The following is a 19,750-nucleotide window of genomic DNA, read 5'->3' as shown; positions in this document are numbered from 1 at the left end:
TGGAGGAATTTTCGCTAACTCTAATCTGGGAAAAGAACATCAAAGAAACAACTTGTCTTTGCCTGAAGCTTCCAATCTTCCAGGCAATTTAACAACAGCTCCATGTGTTATTGTAGGAGATGAAGCTTTCCCTCTCAAAACTTATTTAATGCGTCCATATTCAGGGACCAATTTGAGTAACGATAAGCGAATTTTCAACTATCGTTTATCTCGTGCAAAGAGGGTAGTGGAAAACACATTTGGACAGTTGATATCAAAATTCCGAATTTATAATAGACGCTCTACGTGTATTCTTCATAATTTTATAAAAAAAATATGACATAGAAACAAATAGACTAATAGACAAGAAAGAGAAGTTGCAGGCACAAACGAAACTCATGCAGCATACTACCCACTTGACAGTCCCGGCGCACTAGCAAATCTAGCCTCAACAGTCGAGGCATTTCGAACTGCCGCGGCGATCGGTGGGCGATATCGTGGCGTGTTATAAATAGGCTTGTATCTCAAAACCTACTGTAGCTATAATAAAGAAAATTCAGAAACAGCAAGCAGGCCAGACGTGCAAAGATTCTAATTATATAAAAATAAAAAAGATCGCATTATTAAATCTATCTCAAGTCCAATTAGAATTGACAGAATCCGCTCATTTTTTCAGTTATCCCGGCTATGCCTGTTAATAGCATGTAAATTATCATGTTCTAGGATCTGTAATAATTTTTATTTTTTACTTTGTATTAATATTTAAATCATATTTTAATGTTATTTAATTTAAACACAAGAAATATAAATATAACACCTCATCACGACTTATTTGTAACACCGTATTCTTACCAAGATGGCCGCCCTCGCTAAGTTTCTGTTCACACTGAGCGTTCCTACCTTTTTAAGTCTATGGTAACTATAGTTACCAATAAAGGGTAAGATTAACATGCACATTTTGTGCATGGACTTAAAGAAAGCCAGAATAAAAATTGAGATTTATTAAATGAATTAAAACCAATTTATAATTGAATGCTCCTTTTATTTACATCTTTTAACATTCGGACCTTAAAATTATATATTTTTTATTAGAATATAAAATGAGTCTTACAATACAATATACTTGATTGCACAAAATGACAAACATAAATAAATCGAGACACTAGAGACAAAAGGCGGCCTTATTGCTAAATAGCAATTTCTTCCAGGCAACCTTTGGTTATATAGTATTTTTACAGATAAACGCGGGAGGTGCAGAATTAAGAGACCAATATTAAATACGTAATACATATTTATATAAGGTGTTAACAAAACCTCTTAGGGGTGACTACTCATGAAACTGAGTATATCTGAGTCGTAGTCACCAGCGGGTGCAGCAACGACGGGAGCAGGCGCAGCGACAACAGATGCGGCAGGTTCGGGTGACGGTACTGTAAACAAAATATTAATAAATGCGGGTTTAAAGACGATAACTACACAATTGATTATTAATGAGTTTTTTACCCATATAAAATTCGTCGGTAGTCCCGACCACTTCTCCGCCAGCGACGTCGGTGGCTTCGGGGGCTGGATCACAAACAAAGCGATTAAGTGCGGGTTTAAATCTATAGTGTTTAAAATATACAAGTTAATCTCTTTATATTACCAATAATAATGAAGTCGACAGACACGGAGACTACCTGGCCAGCAGGTGCATTGGAAGTCGAAATAAATTCTATTGCACCGCGTTCTGGCGATGGACGTCTAAAACAAAAGCAAACATATAGACATGACAATAACATAAATAACAGTAACGAAGATTACTTACTGCGTGCGGCGCTTTCGTGGAGGCGCATCAGGCAATAATATGCGATCTAATTGCGCCTGCCGCTTTCTGTCCATAAATTCCTGTTGAACATCTACTGGCAGTTTAGACATACGTTTTTTTGTAATTTCTCTGTGCCCTCACTTCAGCTATAGCATCTCTGAAAAAAAGCAGTCACTGTTTAGAACTGAAGATAAATGAACGCTAGTTATAAATTGAATTTGTGTGCAATAATACTTACTCTACATTGTCAACTTTGCTTCCTCTGTGTGCACGCCCACCTCTTCCATGTCCACGTCCTCGACCTCTATCTACCTCTTGGAACACTGAAACGTAAAACAGCATATTATTATGTTATACATACTTTATAATCACGAAAACAGAAATAAAAAATATTTACACGACGACGTTAGACGACTTGCCGACCCGCGACTTGTCGGACTCAAGTCGCGACCTCTTTTGTTTGGTAATCTAAAATAAATACTTAGTAATTAGTACCTATAATTAAAACATTATGCTTGCACAGTATTACAAAAATGTCATACAAGAAAACCGCAAAATTAACCACTATAGATATTTGGATTAGTATAAAAGTTAGTATTAGAGCATTTGATTATTAAATTAATTAATAAACCACACAAAAGTCATGTCACACAAACACAAAAAAAATGAAAGAAAGAATGAAAGAAAAAAAACAAAAAATAAGCGCGTTCAAGCAGCCATAGAAAGATAATCGCTCCGTTTGTACGAACCCTTAAACCCAGATAAGTCGATGGTAGGTTTAGTTACCATGATAAAAGTTGACCAAATTTGGTGTACCCTGTAATCTAAATCCTGGGCATCTGCTGAAATAATTGTTTATTTCGGTAAATAATTTGTTTCCACGAGTAACTAATAAGTAAAGTGATGTATTTAAAACATTTTAAAATATAATGCGTCGTGTAATATTCTGTAATTTGCCTCCATTTTGACTCAGGAGACGTTTTTTTGATACGATATTTTTCTCTTAATGATTTTAATTGTAGAAAACGGTAGAGGATATATTAAAGATGTATGCTAATCAATAAAAATAATATATTTTATATACTTACGGCATATTTCTTGTCTAAAACACTCACTCGCAAACACAGTAGACTCGACCAACACTCGTCTGACTTTGACAGTTATTTTTTTAATGTTATCAAATTAGTGTTGCCGATCGATAGCGCCATATCGATAGTTTTCGATCGAACTATCGATAGTTTACCAAAAAACGATAGTATCGATAATTAATCGATAGTATCGATACTATCGATAGTATCTATAGCTCATTTTTGGCGATACTATTGATAAGCAACGATAGTATCGATACTATCGATAGTATCGATAGTTAAAAGATGAAAAACTATCGATAGTATCGATACTATCGATGGTATCGATAGTTGAAAAACAAAAAACTATCAATACTATCGATAGTATCGATACTATCGATAGTTTTGTACGATCGATAGTGACCTTAATTTCGATAGTATTGTAAAAAAAATCCTATTCACAAACTTAACAGTGTCTCTTTAAAGTTTAGAGAATTGCCTACTTCTAAACCAAACGTCCACTGCAAAAACACCCACGTAACATAAAATATATTAAATACGAGCTTTAAATGGTGTGAATTGTTCCACACAATGCTACATTCAATACTATCGAAATTAAGGGCCCTATCGATCGTACAAAACTATCGATACTATCGATAGTATCGATAGCTTGCGCAATATCGAAGAGCGATACTATCGATAGTATTGATAGTTTTTTGTTTTTCAACTATCGATACTATCGATAGTATCGATACTATCGATAGTTTTTCTTCTTTTAACTATCCATACTATCGTTGCTTATCAATAGTATCGCCAAAAAAGAGCTATCGATACTATCGATACTATCGATAGGCCTATCGATTGGGTAGATGATTTTGGCTGTTTACTATCGATAGTAAAACTATCGATTTTTCGGCAACACTATATCAAATCATAAGGAAGAGATGCAAATACCACCTGGTAAGGTTTTTTATAGTACACAATACTAGTATAATTTACTAGCTTGTAAAACTAGTTAATCCGTAAAATGGGTCACCCTAACGGAACCCCGACAATTGGTAAGTATAGCTACCATCAACTGCTGAGGTGAATTTGGAATCGGTAGCTATAGTTACCAACGACTGCAGAGCGGGATTTACCACCTGTCGGTTTAAATGCTTCAGGAGAGGCTTTTCTTGTAAGGCATAGAGTAAGTTCCCTAAATATGGACTACCACAAGGTTTTCTTTAAATAAAACTCAAAGAGTTGAAGCTAAATCAGTCTTGTTAATTTTAATCAGTCAAGAAATTTATTTGTTATCATAAACTTAAGTGAAATCATATAAAAAAACGAACTTGTTTAACAATTATTTTTTTTATAAAGTTATGCAAAACTTAACATTTCAAAAATGGGTGTTCGATTTGGACCACAGGGTTTTTAATATGGACCAAGGGTGTTCAATATGGACCATAGCATATATGACTGTGTCTGAGAAAAGTTACCACGTAGTTGGTATTGAGTTATTAGTATCACCTGAAACTAGATAATATTACCTATCTAATAATTAACAAATTGTCTTTAATATTTAACATAATGTCTTAAGAATCAAACAGGAACTTAAAATTAGTTTGGACTAGATGGGAGTAAGATTATTTACTCGAACAAAACTCGCAAAGAAATTCTACACCAGCACATTCATCGTGAGCCAATCGGCTACAAGCACGACATTGTATCCACTGTTCTCCACGAATGTCTTCAGAAAAGAGACCATTACAATATTGACATTTGGCATTGTATCCACTGTTCTGCACGTATGTCTTCAGAAAAGAGACCATTACAATATTGACATTTGGCATTACTTTGGCTTCTGTCAGGACTTTCGTCGGTGTCGTCGTTCACATAGTAATCGCTAGCATCAGAACTAGAAGAAGTTAATGTTGTTCTCGTCAGTTTCCTTTTCTTAAAGGTTGTATATTTTGTTGGTTGTTTTTTAACCCTTAAACAGGCCCCGATGAACCGCAGCAACAAATAAAGTGTTATATATGGATTTCGGTTTGGATTTGCTCCATACCCCCTCTAGTTGATTGAGGGGAGGCCTGTGCCTAGCATTGGGACGTATATAGGCTGTATATGTTATGTTATGTATATGGATTTAGGCTTTGAATAATGCCCTGTATGATTCCTTATCATATAAATCCTGAAAAAGTACTGAAATGCTTGAAAAAAAAAATGTGGGAAAACATTATCCCATTGCCTGGGCAGAAACTGCTCAATAACTGTTATCACTATATTGTATATACAGGGTGGCCCAGAAGATCACGTTCAAAATGAAAAAAATAGATAGGGGACTCATTAGCTACCAGAAACACCCCCATGTATGTTCAGCGATTATTTACGGTTTAAGGTGCTCCCACACAGCAGTTATATAACGCTATAAAACAGTTTGTAACACGATAACATTTTATAACAGTGTGTAACAATACGCTACACCTTGTTAAGAAATGTTATATGTTATAAACGCTCCCACATTGGTTGAATACGTTGTATAACATCATATAACATTATGTAACAATCAGTTTGGGTTTGTCTTTCGAGAAGGCTGGTAGTGAGTCATAATGGAAGAAGTGCTAATAGGTTTGGCCTTTATTTTTTGTTTGAAAAAAAAGAAGAAAAGGCGATCTTACTGGATGCGTCGAACTCTGAAAGCGAGAGAACATTACAGTGCTACAAAATATTTGGAGGATTTGGGTATTGATGGCTGTTTGAACGATTTTTTAAGAATGAACAGTTCAGAATTTGAATTTCTCCTGAATTTAGTCGGAAAGAATATTGCTAAGCAGGATACTAATTGGAGGAAATCTATAAATTATACAGAAAGATTTGCAGTTACATTAAGGTTTTTAGCAACCGGTTGCAGTTACGGTAGTCTTGGAGATGTGTTCAAAATATCACACCAACTTATAAGTATGATCATACCGGAAGTATGCGAGGCTGTCGTCGAGGGATTACAAGAATATTTACACGTAAGTACAAATCAATACTTTTATTTCAATGTTAACATTAATAACATTTTGTTCAGAAATGTTTAATGAAAATACAATAAGCTAAAATTTAATTTTGCAGTATTTTTAATGACAAATATAGCAAGAAAACGAAAAACGAATGTTGATCCAAAGTAATCATTTGTTTTGGATTGATTGCAACAAATCATCAAATGATTGCGTAGAATCTTCACTGAATTGTGGGACGTTGGTAATTGAAGTTTTATCCAATGAAGTGGATGGACTTGGTGTATTGATATATTCTCTGCTATCAGTGCTAATATTAACCGAAGAAGTGGATGGACTTGGTACACTGTTGTATCCGAAAGCACCAGCAGCATTACTGGGTCTCTCCATCGTATTGGTTGGCCAATCATATTCTCCCGTGGAAGCACTGAACAAAATATTATTAATATGATATTGCGCGGTATTTCTGGCATGAGTATTTTTGATTTCTTTAAGTTTTCTTGCGACATATTCTCCAAAAATATCAGTTTCGTCTCTCTCGCGTCTACTCTCATACATTTCTTTTAAGAGTTTCAAAGCTTCCTCTGATGTTTTATCTTCTGTAACTTGTGGCCTGAATCTTTTACGAAATGTTTTCGGGGCAGTGAATGGCTTCTCATTTGGTACGCCGGAGTCAGTATTAGTGTCACTTATTTGTTTTTCGCTTTCAGTTTCGTTGACCTGAAATGAATAATAATAATTAAGTGCGTTAACTCATCAGAATTACACTTGCGCAAATTGTAGTGGCAACGCAGTTGAGATTATAATTGATTCTTTAACTAGTACAACACTACCTGGCAGTTGTCGCTTTCAATTCCAAAAAAATATTATCGCGCATGCGTTGCCGCTACAATTTGAACCTTTCTCATGTAGTATTTTAAATTATTCTTGTTATACGTGTCACATCAATGGCTAATTTATTAAATAAAGCTAGATTAGTGTGGAAGTTTACTATGAAACAATTTAAATGTATATGTTTTATTTTATTTCAGATGCCAACATCTGCTCAAGAATGGTTACAGGTTGCAAATAATTTTTTTAATCTGTGGAATTTTCCCCATTGCCTGGGAAGTATCGACGGAAAACACGTAGCCATACAAAAACCAATAGGAAGCGGAAGCGAATATTACAATTACAAAGGATTTTATAGTGTTGTTCTTTTAGCATTGGTTGACGCTGAATATAATTTTTTATACGTAAATATTGGGTGCCAAGGACGTATAACTGATGGCGGAGTATTTGCAAACACACTCTTACGAAAAAAAATAATTGAACGTAATTTGAATTTACCAAGAGATTGCCCACTTCCAGGAAGAACCACACCTGTTCCTTATGTATTTGTAACAGATGACGCATTTCCGTTAGAAAAGCATTTGCTAAAACCTTTTCTAGGACCCCAGGACAACAATACTAAAGAGAGAAAATTTAATTATAGAACGAGCCGCGCAAGAAGAACGGTAGAGAATGCGTTTGGAATTTTGTCAGCCAGATTTAGAGTATTACGAAGTATAATTTTATTAGATCCACAAAAGACTACTACTTTAATTATGGCATGTGTGCTTCTACATAATTTTTTGAGGAAAACCAAATCAAGCACTATTTACGCCCCACCTCAATATTATGATAAGGAAAATTCAGATGGTACGCATACTTCCGGACAATGGAGATCAGATACACAGCAGTTAACATCACTGCAACCAGTTGAAACACAGACAGAAGATGGGAAAGTAATAAGAAATGAGTTTGCTGATTATTTTTCACACCAAGGTTTACTGGATTGGGCTTCTAGCTATTATTAACCATAGTTAAAATTATTACTCACCGACAATCCCCCATCAACAGTTTCTTCTGGCTTATTTCGATCTTTTAAAAATAAAAGTTTTTTATACGCAAACCATTTAGGTATATCGTCAGCCCCCGCACCTGATTTAGGCTTCTTACACTCTCTCTGAAATTGGCCTATAAGTGACCGCATTTTTTTTTCAATCGCCTGTTTATCTAAATTAAATTCAGCCGCAATTTGCATCCACGCGTCATGTTTTTTATTTCGATCCTTGTATTCATCCATCTGCGTATTCCACAAGACTTGTCTCTCTTGAAATAGTTCAATCAATGTGATCACATTTTCATTACTCCAAGTAAAACCAGACATTTTGTCAAATCACATATAATACGTGCTTCACCACTTCACTAACCGAACCGACTAAAGATGCGTACGTGACGAGACGAACGCGCGCGCAATCCCCCCGCGCCCTTCCGCTAACGTCCCGCTAAGGTTCTGATCATGTTATACAACAAAAGTTATATTTTGTTATAACATGTTGTAATCAGTTGTAAAACATTTTGTTGAATTAAGTTTTATAACATTATTAACAATTTATAACTTTTGTTATAATTTGTTAAAAAAAGTAGAACAACAAAAGTTAAGCAACATTCTATAACGTTATATAACTGCTGTGTGGGAGCACCTTTAGGAGATATGACACATTTTGTACCTTTTTCTAGATTTTCTACCTTACTTCAGAAATAATTATTTTGTCGCTATCTCTTTCTTAATAATTCTTTTATTTAACTTCATACATAACTATGCCTAAGGATATGTACCGCTAGGTGAAAAAATGAAAACAGTCAAATCAAAGATAAAAAAAAGTTATTGGAAATCATAGTGAGAATTCGACCAAAATTGTTACAGTTGTTAAAACTTCGCCGAAGAATAATAAACACATGATATTGTCATAGACCCTGAAAGTATTTCCAAAAACTGCTCCATTTAATAGGCTTTTAGAAACATCCAAAAAAGTACCCTTAACACATTGAGCGCCACGTGTATCACCAGTGATACATCATGGTAGTTTTGCCACAGGCCAATGTATCTTTGGTGATACACGGTGAGTGGGCAACTTCAGAGGCCAATGTATTAAGCGTGATACATTAGAGCGAACAATTTGTATGGGTTTTAGAAAGCCTTGGCCCTCACAAATCGTTCCATGTTACTGGGGTGTAAATATCAGTCATACTTAGAAAATTATGTAACAAAAATGAAACAACTTTTTTTTGTACTTTTTATTATAATTATAAAGACAGAGATCAACTTCTATTACTTTAATTGTACGTTAACATCGTTTATTTCAAGAAACAATTAAATTTAACTGCTTTATTTATTTTTCTTATAAAAAAAATAATTCAAAAACATGCACAATCATTCCACTAACTAGTAATTATTTTCAGTTCTTATTTATCTATAAAAAAATATCAAAAATTTGCACACTTCACACACAAAACACTTTTTTATTTGTGTGCTTCATTGAAGCAGGTTCTGCAGTAAAAATGTCTGCAAACATTGCAAATTGTGGAAACTTGTCTTGCAAGTTTTCTTTTACCGCCTACAATCAAGCCTTTATTGCCATAAATAGCGTAGCAACCCTTGCAGCGTCCTCTCCTTTTTTTGTTATTTGACACATTGTCGATCATCAAGTGGGTTTTAGGACGTGGGCCTGATCTTGGTGAATCATCCCGAGTATCATTGCCATATTTAGTCAACATTGCATCGATGACTTCTTCTCTGAATGTGGTGATAGATATTTGGGGCTTTCGAGTGTATTTGTTGTATAAAAAGTGGGCATTGACAAGCGAGGTTCCCCAAACTAGCTCTATCAACAGCTTCCTATACCACTTCGTGCACCGGCGGAGTGCAGAGCCGTAGGACGCCATTTGGTCGCTTACGTCAATTGATGATTTTCCGCTGTTATAATCCACTATACTCTCAGGCTTCCATACTTCAGGCCTTCTCTTTGTCTTTACTTTTACGAGTTTCTTTGCTGAATGTGCCGTTGAGAGCGTAGCTACGTTACGTCTGTCCCTCCATTTGTTGACTGCTATCTTGCCGTCTATGCTTTCCATTCCGATCACCTCTCCTTTCTTCAAATTGGCTGTGACTAATTCCTTCGGTAGATGTTTTCTGCTTAGTCTTAGCGTTCCAACTAGTCCAGTTTTCCTATGTATCAGTCGATAGGCAAGTGGAACACTTGTATAATAATTGTCCGTGTAAAGGATACGTCCATGATCCAAAAGTTTTTGTGCTAAATCCATGCAAACTTTTTCTGAAACATCCTTCTGATCTGTCTTTGATTTACCACAATAAATTATGATATTCCAAGTAAACCCCTTATCCGTACACAGCTTGAACAATTTGATCCCGTATTTGTGTCTTTTATTTGGAATATATTGGCGAAATAGTAGTCTTCCTCGCCAGGGGATAAGACTCTCGTCAATGCAGATTTTTTGTCCAGGCGTATACACCAATTGATAATTGCGGATAAACATGTCTAAAACGTTTTGAATCTTCGCTAAACGATCATCTTTTGGCGCCTGCTCATTATCGGAACAGTGTAAAAATTTTAGAATTAGCTCAAACCTATTTCGGGCCATAATTTTGCGAGCTAAGGGTAATCCGTATAGCCTGTGCTTTCGCCAATAATCCCTTATGTTCGGTAATTTTACCAGGCCCATCCATCCAATCAATGCCAGGAATCTATACATTTCAGGTGCATCAACAGGACGCCACGAATGTGTTCTGGAATGTGCTGATATATCGACCTCTTCACTAACAAGGTACTGCGTAGCATAGAGATTTGTCTGATCTACGAGAACGTCAACAATGTCTCTAGTAAGCAGCAACTCGTAAAAATCAAGAGGATCACCCATAGCCCACATTTGTTGATAAATGTCTTTCAAACCTTCAACGTCTGTGAATTCATCAGATTTTGGAGGATTATCTCTTGGCATACCCCATTTTACATTTTCGATGAGATTTTTAACTATTTCGTCTTCAGTATATTGACTTGTAGCCCCTGAAGAACTAGGTATGTTAGGAGAATCTGCTCGTCGTGGTATACTGAACCTCAACCTTGATAAAGGGATGTTACTGGAGCTGTCGCTGTCACTATCGGTGCTTAGGTTGTCATAGGGCCCAATACTAATTTCGGGTTCATAATCTGGGTCATCCATAGAATCATCGCTTGAATAATCCATTGTATCGTATTTATCACTCACACACTAAATCTGGAACAATATATAAAGAAAAAAATGTAGTAAAACTGGGTTTTACTACATTTTTTCCTTTGTCTTCAACTCCAAAAATCTTCGTGCTTCTGAAATCTGAAAAAAAATAGAAAAAGAACCTAAAATTATAACAAAATTAAGAAAAAAGAACGGAATGTAAAGTGTATCATAAAGGATACATTTGGCCCAGGAGTTTGTTTTGCAGGTGTGACGTATTCCAGGGCCAGTGTATCTTTTATGATACACATACAAAAAAAGGGGGTAGGGTACATGGGGGAAGGGGGGGGTCAAGTCCCCATAATAATTAACTACCAAGGGAAGTTAAATACGCAAGAAAAAAAAAAGAGTGGTTCACGATATTTTCTCAAAAATTAGCCCTCAAAGATTGCAAGACAGACAGATTTGAAGGAAAATTTGTCATTCTCATACAATGTAGCTTCTTCTTTCTAACATTGTAAAAGGTGCTCCTGTATCCTTTCGACCATCCTTTGCAATAACTTTGTAATCATTGTATCTTCAGCATCATCAGGCTTTTTCTTTTTTTTTTGTCACATTAGTTGTATAATCATTGCTTATGTTAACTGTATTGTCATCATCTGAAATTTCTGGTAGCGCCGGGGTTTTCGAAGGACGAATCCGTGTAGTAGTTATTCAAAAATGATAACAAAGGTGAATACAGATACTCTTTAGAAGTAGATGCACCGGAGCCACTCTTGTTTTTTTTATTTCTGCCTTTAGTGTAGGCGTCGCGGATTCTTTTCCACCTTTTTTGAAGTTTAACAACTGTAAAAATAATTATATATTGCAGGTATATGCCAACTGGGTGCTCTTTAACCTTTGGTATGCCGCGACTGACGCAGTGATGTTATCGCTGTGTGCCGAGTAAATTACAGGACGCGCGGCCGCGCAACTCAAGTTTTTTAGCATCGAATATCTCCAAGATTGCTTACAGAATCAGTTTGCTAATTATTGATTTTAAAAGGTACTAAAATAAAGTTTTTCATGGTATATAATTAAGTAGAACATCTTCAGTTGTTTCTTTACTACATTACATTATCTCTTGTGATTTGGAGAAACTTGATCGTACTTTGGAAAACCGCTAATAATGTAAATGCAGTGACTTTAATTTGTATTTTCCTTATTTTATTTTATACTTCGATATATGGTGAACCTAATTACGTTATAAAATATTATACCGTAATGAAAAAAAAAAAACGCCACAAGTTTTATTACTGACATTATTTATTGCATTTCCAAGCGTGGATCCGCGTTCTGGCACGCATTGGTTTATTCATATACAGGATGGTATGTGATCGTATTTACCTATGGGTTAAAAGAAAAACTTCAAAGTTTTTGATCTTATTTATTAAGGCGAGGCAAGGAATATTACGACGATATAATTACAATCATAAAAATAGTTTACTAATAATCACTAGGCGGGGTGTGATATTCTTGCCAGCATTTACCCACGCAAAGAAATACGTTGCATCCAGTGCATATTATGTTGGTTTCTGTACGTCTTTTATTGGATGTACAATGCACGCAACGTCCCCTTTTGTGCCGGTTCATTTTTTATTGGAGCGATCTGGCATTATGTTGTTAATTTCAGAGAAGTGTGCAGGGAAATGATTTCCGCTGTATCGATTGGTGCCAGAGGTGGCAGCGGGTCTAATCCGTTGTATGTACATACTCTCCAGAGAAAGGGCCTCTGCCAAAGCATAACGAAATTGCCTGTTATCCATTTTTGGAACATCTTCATGGCATTTATATATGATCCAGCTGTTTAGTATGCTACAGTTGAGTAAGCGCCTAAAAACTTTGACGTACCACTTTAGTCCTCTTTTACGTTCCAATAAATACATGGAGAGCTTTTGGTCCTTTAGGTCCACACCCCCCATGTATTTATTGTAATTGTGAACTACAAGCGGTTTGTCACAATGTTCGCCTGCTCTGCGGCCTGGAGCTATGTCGTTCTTATGAAAAGTTGATATCATTGATACCAATTTCACATCTTTCCATGCTAACACTGCGACATCCCCACAGTGTGCTGCAACAATATCCCCACTCTACGGCGATTCAGTGTCCCTACCACATCTGTGCGTTTACGTTTCAAAAAACGTGCCAACCCAACCGAGTTATAAAAGTTGTCCATGTAAAGACAATGACCTTTTTCAAGATAATCCTCAGATAGTTTTAAAACAACTTTTGACGTTGCGTTGGTGAAACCATGGATAGCTTTCTCTAAATCTTGATTTTTCCCTGCATAGATCATAAGCTTTAAGAGGTAGCCAGTTTCTGCCTCACAAAGTTCATACGTTTTAATTCCAAATCTCGCGGCTTTTGTTCGTATGCATTGGATCCATGACAGGTGTCCCTTCCATAGTAAAAGCGACTCGTCAATACTAAGGGCTCTGTCAGGAATATATGTATATTTCTGGGAATTTTTGGTTGCAGTGTTCAACTATGGGAGCTATTTTATATATCTTTCGATCATACCCGTGAATGAAATCTGTAAGACCATCATTATCCACAAAGTGTAGGAAACGTAACAATAAAAGAAATCTATTTTTACCCATAATTTTTCTAAAGGCTGGCATCCCCAGTACTCCTGTCGTCCAATATTCATCCAACCTTCCTCTGTTACATAATGACATGTAAATAAGTATAGAGAAAAATTGATATAATTCTTCCACTGTAGTCTCATACCAATCATTAAGACGCGACCCCCTAGTAATGCCATTTTCACTTTCACTTGCACGGGCAATAATATCCCAAGCATATTTATTTGTCTGTTCTATTATGATTTCCATAACGTGCCGGTTCCAAACAGATTTAAATATATTTATTGGAGAAGTTTCCTGGATAATTGGCCCAGATTGCTCTCGGTATGTCTCTTCGACACCAGTAAATCCCTCAAAATTTTCAGATCAAATTAATTCATCTGGCACACTCTGATCTGTTTGGATCATTTCAACATCTTCAGTCACATTTTCCTCTACTATATTCACTTCTTCATACGCTTCTAAAATGCGACGGAGTTCGTCATCATCGTACTCTTCCCCTTCGTCGATTTCACAATATTATTAATATTAGATCCTTTTAAATATAACGTTTGATAATAATTATCTTCTTGTTGTAAGACAGTCAAAAAATGTGCAATACTTTTGGGTTTATTATAAATTTTTTTGTTTACGATAGCATGCCAGCTCTCAACCATATTTGTAGTACGATGATGACTACTACTGCAGGACCATTTGTCGGTAAAAAAAGAAGTTTCATTTAACCATGTCTCTACAAAATAATTGTTAAACAAGACAATTTTTTCATCGTTGGGACATTGAGACATGATGTACAACCACCCATTTTCAATAACTTCTTTGGGCAAATGTGCCAAAACAGTACACCTTTTTATATGTTTTCGAGCCAGTGCAGATTTTGTGATTCCTATTTCGTCAGCTTTTCGCCACAAACTTCTAGAAAAATGAAAGAAACACCCACTAATGCAAGTCTCTGGGAATATATCTTTGATCGCTGACATTGTCGCCCGCTCGAAGTCGAGTATAATATTTTTGGGATCAAATTGAGGAATTTGACTCTTGATCAAGGAAAACAATATTTTATAAGTTATTTTAGTTTTGTTTGCCAATAACGCATAAATCACAGGTATTATATTCGTGTGTGTTTTACTACTTCCTAAATCAACATGCAAGGTATACAACTGCTGAAAAGGTTTTAGACAAAATTTAAAGGTTCCATCACATAAAACTGTCAAATTGGGATTTGCCAATATTGTTTTGCAATGCTCACCAGCGAAAAGCAAAATTCTGTTCCTCGAGTTGTAGTAATCAGCTAATAAAAAGCTTTTGAATCTTTCGGGCACAACAACTTGTTTCAATGTATTAAAACATATTTTTTTTACACCCAGCGACTTATTTCGGTTTCGATAAAACTTATTCTTAACATTTTTAAATGTGGGAATTCTTTGGATGAGGCTGATTCCCTTGTCTTTTAGCTCTGCTACAGTCTGTCGAAAAACAGTTGGTATAGGTACAGTATAGTCAGTTTTAACTTTTTCAACGCACTCGTTAAATTTTATCTCAAGCTCATTTGACGTAAAATCAGGCTCACAGTTGTGTCTATCCTCCCGTTTAATAGAGTTATCATTATTAATAACAAGCATAGATTTGCATATGTGTCTCTTCGAACATCTCCAAACACAAGAAGCTTTATTTCTCCTGTGTAAATTATATTTGTGGCCCGCGCGAAAAAGTACTGGCTTTCCTCGTTTTGATTTGATTATTTCATGTCCAGTTGTATGCGTACTTGAAGGTCCGGCTGGTGGATCATTTCCTGAATTAGATGGGCCAGGTTGCGATCCATTTCCTACAAAGAAAAATGTTTCTAATCTCAAACCAGCTTTTTAAATCAAATCTAGAATATTTATTAAGGTAAAACACACTTTTAAATTTAATTATCAAATGAATTTCACATTTTCTCAGTTTCATCTCAATAATTTCTACCAATGCCAGTCAAGATAGGATAAGCACAAGATGGCCGCCACAAAACAAAAAACATTTAAATATACAGTGTTTTCGGGGACGTATAGCGAAAACGTTAAGACCGTATAATATGATCAATTTTATCGACAAAAAACTCCCCATGGGGGGCGCCCACCCCATGTAGTGATTTTAATTTTTTAATTACCTTTTTTATACGGTCTTAAAGTTTCCGCTATACGTCCCCGGACACACTGTATAACTGAACGAAGTAGCCGTTCGAACATTCACAGTAACACTATTATATTCTAAATACACTTACCTCCAGCGTACATAAAAAACAGTAAAAACACCCACATTTTCATTTTTAAAACTTATGACATGTTGCAGTTTAATATGCGCGAGCGCAGTAAAAGACGCTTAAGGAAAGACTGACTGACGTCACTAAGATGCACCACTAGAGATTAGATAAAAAGAAAGAGACCGCGCTATCTTTTTGGGCTACATTAACGGTTAACGTGATGAAAAACGCCGGAGTGAGAGAGATGGCGCAATACTAGGAAGCGAGCGAGGCTTACATCCTTCTTGCTTTCTAGTACGCCATCTCTCGCACTCCGAAGTTTTGCCGTCACGTAATGTGACCGAGCATGTCAGTAGTGTAGATGTTTTATTTATGTATAAGTACCTATTTCAGATAACAAACTTGATATTAAGATTTCATACATGGTCATTTATTCGTAGTCGTTTATAAAACTTGATTTCAATATTTTTACCTGACTGTACATTGTACGTGCGTGCGAAATGAAGACAAAAACATTAGGTAAAATCGAATGGTGTCAATTCGCACAATCGTGCGAATCTTTTGCGTGCGAAACGACGAATAACTCCTCAGCTGCAGCGTCAGCATTCTACAAAAGAGATAAAAACCTTAAAAAAACGTCTATTTTATTAGTTAATATTTAAAAACGATACAACACACAGCACACCAACCGCAATTGAAGACGAAGCCTCTTCCTCTATAAAGTTGAGCCTCCTGGGCGAAAACTCTTCATTAATGGTGTCTCGCACAGCCTGTAAATAATATTATGGTTACGATGGAAGTACGAATGAAAAATGATGGAAGATTTGATACCGTAAACAGAAAAGTAACAACAGTTTTATAAATAAAATTTTAATTTTACCTCAAGACATCCAGAATTAGTTCGACGTATGAGAAAGCGGTCATTTGATGGAATACGTAGAGTTCCATGTGGGGACAATTGCACTGGCAAGGCCATACTTATTGGAACAGCAAGTGGGGGTGGTGTCCCCGACCCTCCAGTATCCCTTTCCTTTGACCCCATCTACAGGTACAATAAAACATTCTAACAGTTAATGGACCTGCATTTTTCATTTAGAAGAGGATTTTCAACAATACAAAAATAGTTCGCGAGATATGTCAAGCTATAATTAAAACTTTGTTTCATATTTGTATGCCACCCACACAAATAAAAGACTGGGAAAACATTAGTAAAGGCTTATGTTGTTTTGGGATTTTAAAACCTGTTCTATGTGGAATTGGGGCATTGAGAATTTTGAACAGGGCGGAAGTTTTGATTATTATTAACTGGTTCACATTTATTATTTTTGGCATTGTATTGTTTCATGAAATTTTCCTCTTCCATAACAAGAGTCAAAGCGTTTTATAATATGGTACAATTTTTAAGTCTGACAATGCGTATTAATTCTTCCGGTAAATTATACAAGAAGACGTTTAGAGACAGGTTATTATATATAATATATTTAGCTTCCTTAACACGTTAACAGTCCGGTGTACCGTATGTGGCACACGGGGAGCGGTTCCGCCGAGTTCGTGTACCCTATGAGGTACACGAGACCAGTGCAGCTTTATGGGCTGTCAAATCACGGACTCGTAAAATTTGTTGATATTTTCATAAAGGACTTGTAGCCAAAGACCTTATAAATAGAAAAAGTCAAAAACATGTCACATTTTTTTTTCATCTTGCCGTAGTAACTCAAAGTAAAACAACTTCGTAGAAAACAATGTAATTTTTATTGATGAACTTGAGCTTCAGAAAAACAATCAAAACAATATGCTTTTTTGCAGATTTTACATTGTGTTGAAACCCTTTTGGCTTTGGCACGTGCGTATGGTGCAAGTCCACCTTCATCAAGAAGTTTTTTATAACATCCGACGCATCGTCTTCCGATGGTACGAGATCCTTTCTTGCCCAAAGATTCCAAAAAGTGAACGCTTCGATGTGACGTATTTGAAGCAGATGACAGTCTTCCTGATGATGGTCTTACTAATCTCGATGGCCCTGGTAGTTCTGATGACCTTGAGGATCCAGCTTGTGACTGCGGGGTTCTAGACCGTGTTTCTTGGTGAAGAAGATCAGGTTGTAACAGCATTTTTACAATAGCTTCATGAGCTGCTAGAATAGTCAGCTTTTCTCTACTGCCCGGATGCATCTCGTTATAAATTATGGTAGAGTTGACTACAGCTATCGCCAGCAAATCTATTGCAACTTTTTTATACCATATTATAGTTTTCCTTATAGGTGAGTTGTAGCTTGCCATCTGATCAGCCACGTCTATACCTTTTTTTCCTTTGTTATAACTTAGGATCATATTGGGCTTTAGTTTTGGGGTTCGTCCAGATGTAGGAGACATTTCTTTACCGTGGCAAGTCGACAGTGCGCAAACATCTCTTTTGTCCTTCCATTTTAGTACTGTCACGTTTTCATTTTTTTGTTTCACCGCAATTTCACCAGTCGCCAGTTTAGCGTCCATTACGTCTTTTGGTAAACCTCTTCTTTTTCTGTTGACTGTGCCGCAAAGATCTGTATTGCGGGAAAGCAAAAACTCTGCCAAAGGGACGCTCGTGTAGTAATTGTCGGTTATCATACAGCGACCTTCATCAAGTAGGCCTTCTGCCAATGTTACGACGATACTTCCAGAAGTATCCAGTCCAAAAACTTGCACACTTTGACCACTGTAAATTTGGTAGCCCCAGGTATATCCTTCTGCAGAGCAAAGCTTATAGATTTTGATGCCGTATTTATGTGTCTTCGATGGTATGTATTGACAAAAAAGAAGTCTTCCGCGGAAATGCACCATCGACTCGTCAACAACAATAATCTGGCCAGGTGTGTAAATAGTCCTTGAATTTCCTATGATAAGGTCTATCAATGGACTGATTTTATAGAGTCGATCGTTTTCTTCTCTGGGCGCATTATTATCACAAAAATGCCAACATCTTAGGATCAGCCGAAATCTGTTGTATGACATATTGATCTTGTGGAGTAAAGGGTGATAATAAATATCGTCTTTCTTCCAATAACATTCAAGTGTCGGGAACACTATTATGCCTGTAAGAAATATGACGCCAAGAAACTTCAACATTTCGGGTTCATCAACATCAGACCAACGAAATTTGCGGCTGTGTGGTTTTCCAGGCTCTTGTAACAAACGCTGAGCATACAAATTGGTTTGTTGCACCATTAGATTTATTACGTCATCATCTATAATTTTACGGAAGATGGTATAAATATCAGAGTCAGAATCAAATAATACCTGTTGACGGGGAGGTTCCTCATGACCTGTAAACTGTTTGCGTGACAACTCCTTTACTTCGAAACTCCACTCAGCAGCTATATCTACAGGAGCAGTTGATCGTCTTCTTCTTCTCGATACCGGAGCACGCGATGGAACATCAGGTGTAGGAAGACGAATAGGGTTATCTAGAACTCTTTCATTGGAAGGCTGACCTGAAACATCTCCAATTTGTACTTCTCTAGCGATATTTTCAACTGTTTCCTCAATCACTGGGCCAACTTCTAAATATGCTTCTCCATCTTCATCATCATCGTCTTGGTATTCTTCATCTTGTAGGTCTTCTTCCTGATCCAATAATTCTATGATTTCCTCTTCTCCATCGGAATCTTCTAAGATTCTTCTAATGTCTTCGTCTCGTATTCTCCTTGCCATTTCAACAGTTCACAAAACGTATCCAGAAAATATGAAAAACACTTTTACGCAAGCAAATATTGATAACACGAAGATTTGTTACAAAGTAATGCGAATTAGCGATCATAATGACACAAATTATATTTAGTTGAGGGTAGCATCACAAAAAAACAATAATTTTCTACTAGCAAGCTCGCCGAGTTCGTGGTACACGATAAGTGTACACGGTAATTATAATTCACAAGTCCGTGTACCGCCGGGTGTACACGGTCATATCCGGGGTCAATGACCTATTTTTTTATTAATTTATACAGTGAATAACAAACGAAAGCCAAAAAATATAAT

General features: G+C 36.3%; 5 protein-coding genes across 7 annotated transcripts; 1 reads left to right on the top strand and 4 right to left on the bottom strand.

The window, feature by feature from the left end:
• Nucleotides 1-1,038: 1,038 nt before the first annotated feature.
• Nucleotides 1,039-3,240, bottom strand: LOC126376898 (uncharacterized). Of its 3 annotated transcripts, XR_007567770.1 has the most exons (8): nt 2,875-3,240; nt 2,536-2,628; nt 2,184-2,254; nt 2,025-2,109; nt 1,787-1,943; nt 1,625-1,722; nt 1,483-1,545; nt 1,039-1,409 (listed from the first exon to the last, which is right to left on the bottom strand). XR_007567770.1 is itself a non-coding variant. In XM_050024463.1 (6 exons), the coding sequence occupies exons 3-6, from the start codon at nt 1,894-1,896 to the stop codon at nt 1,297-1,299; spliced, it is 384 nt and encodes a 127-aa protein (XP_049880420.1). In that variant the 5' UTR covers nt 1,897-2,254; nt 2,536-2,628; nt 2,875-3,240; the 3' UTR covers nt 1,039-1,296. The 3 variants fall into 3 exon arrangements, 1 of the variants encoding a protein (XP_049880420.1); XR_007567771.1 differs by having other exon boundaries at nt 2,025-2,254; XM_050024463.1 differs by having other exon boundaries at nt 1,787-2,254.
• Nucleotides 3,241-3,540: 300 nt separating this feature from the next.
• LOC126376870 (putative nuclease HARBI1) lies at nt 3,541-7,745 on the top strand. The gene is made up of 2 exons (XM_050024425.1): nt 3,541-5,855; nt 6,872-7,745. Exons 1-2 carry the CDS (start codon nt 5,448-5,450, stop codon nt 7,676-7,678), a joined length of 1,215 nt encoding a protein of 404 aa, XP_049880382.1. The 5' UTR covers nt 3,541-5,447; the 3' UTR covers nt 7,679-7,745.
• LOC126376887 (uncharacterized) lies at nt 5,859-8,031 on the bottom strand. Its single transcript, XM_050024445.1, has 2 exons — nt 7,702-8,031; nt 5,859-6,560 (listed from the first exon to the last, which is right to left on the bottom strand). The coding sequence occupies exons 1-2, from the start codon at nt 8,029-8,031 to the stop codon at nt 6,012-6,014; spliced, it is 879 nt and encodes a 292-aa protein (XP_049880402.1). The 3' UTR covers nt 5,859-6,011.
• A 1,136-nt stretch (nt 8,032-9,167) lies between these two features.
• On the bottom strand, nt 9,168-10,910 carry LOC126376794 (piggyBac transposable element-derived protein 4-like). The gene has a single exon (XM_050024341.1). It carries the CDS (start codon nt 10,908-10,910, stop codon nt 9,168-9,170), a length of 1,743 nt encoding a protein of 580 aa, XP_049880298.1.
• Nucleotides 10,911-13,867: 2,957 nt separating this feature from the next.
• On the bottom strand, nt 13,868-19,426 carry LOC126376793 (piggyBac transposable element-derived protein 4-like). The gene is made up of 4 exons (XM_050024340.1): nt 17,744-19,426; nt 16,427-16,507; nt 16,284-16,344; nt 13,868-14,001 (listed from the first exon to the last, which is right to left on the bottom strand). The coding sequence occupies exons 1-4, from the start codon at nt 19,424-19,426 to the stop codon at nt 13,868-13,870; spliced, it is 1,959 nt and encodes a 652-aa protein (XP_049880297.1).
• Nucleotides 19,427-19,750: the final 324 nt, after the last annotated feature.

Source organism: Pectinophora gossypiella, chromosome 21 (genome assembly GCF_024362695.1).
Source record: "Pectinophora gossypiella chromosome 21, ilPecGoss1.1, whole genome shotgun sequence".
Classification (NCBI taxonomy): Eukaryota; Metazoa; Arthropoda; class Insecta; order Lepidoptera; family Gelechiidae; genus Pectinophora; species Pectinophora gossypiella.
The sequence above is the reverse complement of the archived record's forward strand: the minus strand, read 5'-3'. Positions and strand labels throughout refer to the sequence as shown.

Excerpts from the sequence above, each read along its gene's own strand:
- LOC126376793 (XM_050024340.1), bottom strand. The coding sequence starts at position 19,426 with ATGGCAAGGAGAATACGAGACGAAGACATTAGAAGAATCTTAGAAGAT. Across the intron at positions 16,508-17,743 it reads TACCAGGGCCATCGAGATTA|GCTGTGCGAGACACCATTAA; the intron begins GTAAGACCATCA and ends TATTATTTACAG. Across the intron at positions 14,002-16,283 it reads CGCAAAAGATTCGCACGATT|GGGAAGAGTACGATGATGAC; the intron begins GTGCGAATTGAC and ends AAATCGACGAAG.
- LOC126376870 (XM_050024425.1), top strand. The coding sequence starts at position 5,448 with ATGGAAGAAGTGCTAATAGGTTTGGCCTTTATTTTTTGTTTGAAAAAA. Across the intron at positions 5,856-6,871 it reads GATTACAAGAATATTTACAC|ATGCCAACATCTGCTCAAGA; the intron begins GTAAGTACAAAT and ends ATTTTATTTCAG.
- LOC126376887 (XM_050024445.1), bottom strand. The coding sequence starts at position 8,031 with ATGTCTGGTTTTACTTGGAGTAATGAAAATGTGATCACATTGATTGAA. Across the intron at positions 6,561-7,701 it reads CTGTTGATGGGGGATTGTCG|GTCAACGAAACTGAAAGCGA; the intron begins GTGAGTAATAAT and ends TATTCATTTCAG.
- LOC126376794 (XM_050024341.1), bottom strand. The coding sequence starts at position 10,910 with ATGGATTATTCAAGCGATGATTCTATGGATGACCCAGATTATGAACCC.
- LOC126376898 (XM_050024463.1), bottom strand. The coding sequence starts at position 1,896 with ATGTCTAAACTGCCAGTAGATGTTCAACAGGAATTTATGGACAGAAAG. Across the intron at positions 1,546-1,624 it reads TGTCGACTTCATTATTATTG|CCCCCGAAGCCACCGACGTC; the intron begins GTAATATAAAGA and ends TTTGTGATCCAG. Across the intron at positions 1,410-1,482 it reads TACCGACGAATTTTATATGG|TACCGTCACCCGAACCTGCC; the intron begins GTAAAAAACTCA and ends TTTTGTTTACAG.